The sequence below is a fragment of the Fragaria vesca genome, linkage group LG3 (assembly GCF_000184155.1).
Source record: "Fragaria vesca subsp. vesca linkage group LG3, FraVesHawaii_1.0, whole genome shotgun sequence".
Lineage (NCBI taxonomy): Eukaryota > Viridiplantae > Streptophyta > Magnoliopsida > Rosales > Rosaceae > Fragaria > Fragaria vesca.
The window spans coordinates 4737274-4744766 of record NC_020493.1 but is presented as its reverse complement, the minus strand read 5'-3'; the positions used below and the strand labels follow the sequence as shown (position 1 = coordinate 4744766).

The following is a 7493-nucleotide window of genomic DNA, read 5'->3' as shown; positions in this document are numbered from 1 at the left end:
TCTTGTTGTGGCCAACCGCGACGGTGAACATTGGTGTGGGGGAGACGAAATCCCGGTTGGATCCAGCGGCGATGTATTTGGCGGTAGCGTTGTCAGTGCACTAAAGGCAGTGGCGCATATGTGGTTTTTGCTTGGCGGAAACCTAGAGGGAAGCGGGGTCAAGTTCTTTCTTTGAACTTGGGCCTATGTCTGGGACGTAGAGCAAAAAAAGTTGGGCCTCTAAAGTTTTGGATTCAGATTTAGGATCTAGATGGTTTTAGAATAAAAGTTTGGGACCCATGATGTTTTTTTAGTTCGGTACCAATTTTTTTCATGGGATCAAAACCTACGAGGAACTGTCAGGATTATTGATTGAAGGTTGTCAACGAGTATTCTAATGGATGTTGCAGAAAAATTTATTATCAGTATTTTATTAGTTTACTCCCCTCCTGAGCCTCGCTCAATATGTGAGTTGTATTACGTTTTAACAGTGTCTCTTTTTGACAGCCCTGCAAGGACGGGTCACTGTATAATATGACTTTGTACTTATTGAATAAAATCATTTAACCTCCTTTCATTCAAAAAAAAGAAAAAGAAAAACAAGAATAAAGTTACAACTAGAAACTCATAAAACAACCTATACCATGAAAATAAAAATTAAAAGCAATGACGGAAGAGAGAAGGAGTCCATTCGTGTATGTTATCCATGAATGACCAAATACCAGAATTTAATCAGCAAAGAAGTTTGTCTCTGGCTAGATATGCGTAAAAGCTATAGACTCAAATTGTTGAGCAAGCTGTCGAATATCCTGAACCACCAAAAATATATGTCAATCAGTCAATGGGTCTTAATTTGATTGTTGATCGAATCCTCTTGCTAGACTCCCATTGTGTAAATTTGTAGGATAAACTGCCTTTGATAGATCAAGTGCAGAAATCTCAGCAAAACAACCAATACCCTGAAGCAATCACCCCAAGTTGATGAAGAGAAAACATTGTATAAGAAAGATAACAAGATTAACTTAGGGATGTACAACCCCTATCTGAAGAAAATACACCCCAAAGTGGGCGGACGACACTTGTTTGAACCATCCGTAACCAATTGCCTCACTCACGATATCGAAGAAGAGACAAGAAGTAGTTGCTCGCCTGAACCAAAAATTATATCATAATTAGTTCTGTAAATAGGGATGAGTATTCATTCAAAACTTTGATAGATAGCATAGAATCTTTCCAAAAGGAGTCTCAATCTTATTGTAACCGGTTAGGTCAATTTCCTTCAATGTTTTTTTTTAAGGGGAAAAGGGCAACAACCCCATGAATTTTATTAATAAACTCAGGCCAAAATGGCATCCAAACACCATTACATTAGACAATTGGCTCACTTATTCAAGTGAGCTTAGCAGAGGACTTAGCAGAGGATTAAACTATAAACAAAACAAGATACCAGAGAAACATAAAACTAGAGCCAAGGCGCTCAATTGCGGTACTCTAAGTCCTATGAATTCATCTCGCTGCATCCAGCTCGCATAGTTTGCTAAGCTATCAATGCACTAACACCCTTTATATTGCATTTTTGCCCTTTAGGTCAGGGCTTGGAGGAGTGTTAGGGCAAAGCACACTCAGATCATCTGGTTTTGTTACCTGTTGGCTCTGTCTGGGTACTTTGTTTAGGGATCCGAGAGGACATCCCTTCTTCATTTTTGGCTTGATCAACGAAGCTGACTTCATGATCAGGCTGTCATTAGGGCCTTGAATGAGGCCAAGCACACTTGCAAGGAAGCGAATGTTCGCACAAGATTTCATACTACTTGCTGTAGCTGCAACAACATTGTCAAGGAGCTCTTTCAGGGGAGATCAAGGGCGCTTGACAACTTCTCCAACTTCAAAAATTACAGGCTTCAAATTTTCTTTTCCTGCCATGTTCACATTAGTCTTTGACATCCATTCCTTTAACGAAATATTTTCACTTTTAGAATCTTGAACAACCTGTTCACTAGCTTTGACTTGGGTTGTCATAGCCCCTGCCACCGGCGTAGTTGCAACCACAGTGAGCAAGTACCTTATCAGTAGTAGTGACTGCTTCTTTCATAGCTTCACCAGGGATGACCGGCATCTTGTTGCTTTCCTTACCAACTTGTTTAATCCCCATCTCTAATTCACCATCTTGTTATGAAACACCAGAAATTAAATCAAGAGAAGGTTTTTTGAGGACTACCGATTTACGTTTCAGACTCGACTTAGCAAGAAGCTGCAGTGGTTTTGGGGCCATTGTCTCTCCAGATTTTGTCCCTATGAACTTGAGCAAGCCTTGTGAGAAGTTTGGGTTCACCAAGTTTGCTAGAGACTCAACTCTGTTATTTGTTTGTACCATCGAGGGCTTGGAGCTACAAACTCCATCATTATGCACTAACAATTTGCAGGCCGAACACATGCCAACCAGATTCTCATAAGTATTTTCACTATACCAAGGACAAGTTTGAGTACCTCCTCAAAGATGAAAGGCCGATCTAGAAACCCAAACTCTAACTTCTCCAGTTGCGTTGAGCAGCGACAAATCCACAAAGGGGTTGTCACCAGCAACAATAGCAACATCCTCAATTGTTTTCGGAACCTCCAATTTTGGGGGGAATCTTCTCAATTCAATACCCAGAAGAATAGTCGATTCATATCAATTTCATCGAAATCCATCAAACCATCGTATTCTTGCACAATCATAAGCATACGAAGATAGTACCATGATCCTCCCCATAGCACTTGGTTCCGATCACGCTTGAGATCAAACGAGAAGAGGAACAAACCAACAGGTCTAGCCTGAACCTTGAATTTCCTATTTAGCGTCCAAATATGCTTGAAAGTCTGTTGGAGATCTGCTGGAACAACTCGCTTTGGAATCAGAGGCTTGGCAAGCAAATAGGATTGCGTATTGCGGCGTTGTGTCGCTCCAAATCGGCGAGAAACATCAAGGACATCCTTGCCAGCAAGGGCGAGTGATGCGACGAAACTCATCGTGACACTGTCAATGGAATTTGGCATGGTGATTAAAGTTGAGGCAGAAGGACTTGGGGATGGGATGAAAGAAAATTGGGTTGAACTCCGATCATAATCAATTAGGATTAGAAGAGCAACGACACTCTTTTGGTGTATGTGTAGCAGAGAGTGCCCCGCGCATTAGGGGTTTTTTTTTTTTTTTCCGAGTACTTGAGCATTTGAAGTTTCACATCCACGATATATAGTCACCCTTCAATTCTTTTATTGTGATTGTGTTTCACATGGATAAGTCATAGAAAATGCAATGAAGAATGTGAATGTGTATCAGACGCGTATCAGGCTGTTTTCTGCCGTCTTCGTCCATTTTCGGCCATACCAGAATGTACCCGCCGACCTGTAGGTTAAGAATATGTTCTCAGATACTGTCAGGTACGGCGGTAAACGGCTTGATACGCATCCAATATGTATCCGTAAATAAATTGAATTCGTGGGGGCAATACTAACTCTTTACATGTTTAGCATTTAGCAACAACGAAAACAACCGGATAGCGTCTTGTTTATTAGTAAACGTAAGATAAATGTCTAATTAAGTGAGAAGGTCCAAATTTCAAACTGCCAAGTTTGATGAAATGAATGAAAACTTCATAAATTAAATGAGAGAAAAAAAAGGATAATACTGATAAAGAGATATTAAATGAGAAATTTGTTGTAAGCATATACAACTTCCTCTGCTCATATCAATCAAAACAAGGAAACAATGTATCTTGCAATCCTGCTAATCCATACTTTAGTTCTAGATTCATATTTCATGCTAGTTTCATTCTAAAAATAACGTATTTATGATTATTTAGAAATTTCTAGATTAGTTATCTCCATTATCTCAACAAAATGAACAAGTCACGGTCTCTCTGTTCGCTGCATATGCATGACATTATATATGAGTTGGTCATAAAAACAATACATGCAACACATTATTTACTTGATCATGCTAATACAAATACACCGTGATTTCATGATAAAGATGCGTACAATACAATGATCTTAAGGTTCTCGTGACTTAGTTGGTTAAAGTGTTTAACTAACAACTTTGATATCATAGTTTCAAACCTAACTAACATATAAAGACGTAAGACGTGTGAGTTATTAACACATTTTTCAAAAAAAAAAAAATAAATAAATAAAGATTCCCGTCCAGCCCTCCTCATTTCTCTTCACATAAAAATAAATAGTAAATACATATGGATGGAACAATAAATTAAAGCAATGAGAAATTAAGTCCAATCCATCGCTTTATTGTAGATTACTTTATTTTGGAACCTAAGCCCATTTGTTGGTTGACATTCTACTTTCTACCGGATGAAAACACTGGGATGCTTTGCTCATTCCTAAAGAAGTTGCCAGGATCAACCAAGGTCTTAACATGAACAAGTTTCCTGAAGTTGTTCTTGAAGTACTTCAAACCCCAAATGCTTGCTTGTGCATAGCTTGTATTGCCATTATTGTTCCTCCCCAAATCAAGATCTCTATAATTCAGATAGGCAGCTCTAGGAGACTTTGAAACATACGGTGCCATGTATGCATACAACCTTCTCATAAATCCAACATACTTCTCAGTATCCTTGCCATCATCCCAAACAACCATATACTGGATTTCATATATGTTTCCTCGTCGATGTGGGAAAGCAGTTTCTGAATCAGAAATCTCACTCATTTTTCCTCCATATGGTGTCAGTATCATGAAGGATGTGTTTGCTTCAACCAACCTCTGCCATAAGCCTTCCAAGCCAGCTTCTGAGATGGGCTCAGTCACAAAGTCTGATTTTGCTTTGAAGATAATGCTGAATTGCCGGCGCTTCAGCAAAATTTCTAAGGATTCGTGTATCGAGTAGCCAGCAAAGTCTAAAACAGACTGAATCCAACTCATCTCGGTGCAATGGCTTCTTCCTAAGCTCAACTGTGGGAAGTTCTCCTGCATCAAATGGAAAAGTTTCTCAACCGGGCCAAGAAACACGGAACCGAATTCAACTGTAATAGTCTTGTCACCACTTCTTATAACTGGACGTATGAAAAGTTCTTCAGGAAGCTTGTCTGCAATGTTTTGCCATTTCAAAAGAAGTTTGGTTGCGCCTTGTTCTTTTGTCTTTGTAATGTGGCAAACTGTTACAGTAAGGGGAACAGGAACCAGTCTAAGTTTCCATGCTAGAATGACTCCAAAGCTTGATCCACCTCCTCCTCTGATAGCCCAAAAAAGCTCTTCTCCCATGGACTTTCTATCTAGAATTCTGCCATTAACATCTACAATTCTGGCATCAATGACATTGTCAGATGCTAGACCATATTTTCGGAACATGGTTCCAATTCCACCTCCACTGATATGTCCCCCAACACCAACGGTGGGACAAGTCGCTGCTGGAAAGCCATAGACTTTACTCTTCTGTGCAATGCTGTAATACACCTCTCCAAGAGTAGCACCTGATTTGACCCAAGCACTCTCATTCTCTATGTCAACATCGATGGAACGGAGATTGAACAGATCAATGATGATGAAAGGAGCTCTGGACACATAGGATAGGCCCTCGTAATCGTGCCCCCCGCTTCGGCTTCTTATTTGTAGGCCATTTTTCTTGGAGCAAATTACAGCTGCTTGAACATGAGATTCATCAAAAGGAGTTATGATGGTCTCTGGTTTTGGTGTGGAATTGTTCGAGAATCTGAGGTTCTGTATGGAAGATTCTAACACTGAAGGATAAGCTGAACTGGTTCTGGTGAGAATGATTTCATTACTGGAGTTAGAGTTCTGAATGTGGGAGGAAAGGCATTGCACAAAGCTTTCAGAAATGGAGCTTGAAGCTATGGACCAAGCTGAGTTGAGAAGGATGAAAAGTAGGGGAAATAGCTTCGCATGAGAGGTCTTCATATTCATTTCCTCTGCTTAAAATATGTGAAATGCTCTGTACTTTACATACATACATATATGTGTGTGCGTGAACTTACATTCATTTGAAGTCCGACGAACACAAGTCAATGTCCTCTGCCTCGGTCTTTCTGTTTGTTTTCCTAACAGTTTGGCCGACAGCTAAGCTCTACTGTTTATAGACTTTTCGTAAGACGTTGTTCAATGAATTGGAAGGTCAATGTCATCTAGTGCATGGAGCTTTTCATCAGAACTAAAATGAGATTTGTTTTCTAGTTTATTGACTAATGTATGCTTATGAATATGGATTTATACAAGACTGATTGAAATTGAAGAAGACTAAAATTCAAATACTGATGCTGATTATATATGTAGCTCAATCTAATGTTATTATTGTCTGTAAATAAACAAGGAAAACCATCTTGAACACAGCTCCTTCTGTATTGTCATATCACTACAAAAAATATAGGCAGCACCCACATTTCTTATTGGCGGGCATTGACACCTTTACACACATTTTTTCGTGGAGAAAGCTGTTTGTCACTGTGCAGCAACATTTAATGGGAACATACATGGGCATTACTGTCGTGGGTATTACCCCAGAAAGTCACGATTCCCTTGTATCCCTTGTATTCGTGAGACTCTCCACCACTGAAAGTATCAGAACTATCCCACGTTTGTAGCTGAAACGTGGCTCATTTGATTAATAAAAGAAAAAAAACAAATTACATATTTACATTTAATTTGAAAAGACATTTAATTTCAATTTCTCTATAGCCTCTGTGCAGCAAACAATAAAAAAACCATTAAACGGAAAAGGAAACCATTGATAAGATTCAAAAATACAACAATTCAAAGCTACATGTTGAAAAGAGTAATCACTTGTACATAATTCCTTCACTATTACATAAGATTGTCATAATCTCAATGTTCTTCACAGTCACCATTAAGAAGGAGAAATAAATTTAAATTCCAAAAAAAGAAAAATTCCAAAAAGAAAGAGAAATAATAATGAAATTTCCAACCTATTGATTATGATCCCATGATTCCAACTTCCAGAATATCTATCTCAAAGAGGGATTTTCTGTACCCTAGCCGGAGCCGCCCTAGCTGCATGAGTGGAGTCATCCATCCAAAATATATACCGACACAGGTGCACACGAAAATTTAGCTGTAGTGTACAATGAAATATGCAACTTGCAATCAATCTTCTCTGTCTGTCATTGTAGACAATTGAACACTACAAAACTAACTATAGATTAACGCATATGATCTTTCAGGAACAACCGAAAAGGTTTCATATCAGAGATATAAAATAAATCATATTTAATTATATTGAAGTTTTTTGTAATTAAAACTTAACGTCTTAAAAATAATTAAGTTTAAACAATATCCATCCAATAATGATCCTCGGGTTTCATTTGACGGATCCAGATCCTCTCATAATGAACCTCTGCTAATACTTCCTAATAAGAAGATCTAGACCGTTTATTTTCAATAGACGGCTAAGATCTCTCATACTCTTAACTCAAGGCTATTTCTCATCTATTCTCTTATTTCTGTCTCGACTCTCCCTCAAATTCTCGTCCCATTCTCTCTCTCTCTCTCT

At 38.6% G+C, this 7493-nt stretch overlaps 1 protein-coding gene across 1 annotated transcript; it reads right to left on the bottom strand.

Annotated features, from left to right (window-relative positions):
- Positions 1 to 4312: 4312 nt before the first annotated feature.
- Positions 4313 to 5893, bottom strand: LOC101306997 (tetrahydrocannabinolic acid synthase-like). The gene has a single exon (XM_004295387.1). The coding sequence runs from the start codon at positions 5891 to 5893 to the stop codon at positions 4313 to 4315; it is 1581 nt and encodes a 526-aa protein (XP_004295435.1).
- Between the last annotated feature and the right edge of the window lie 1600 nt (positions 5894 to 7493).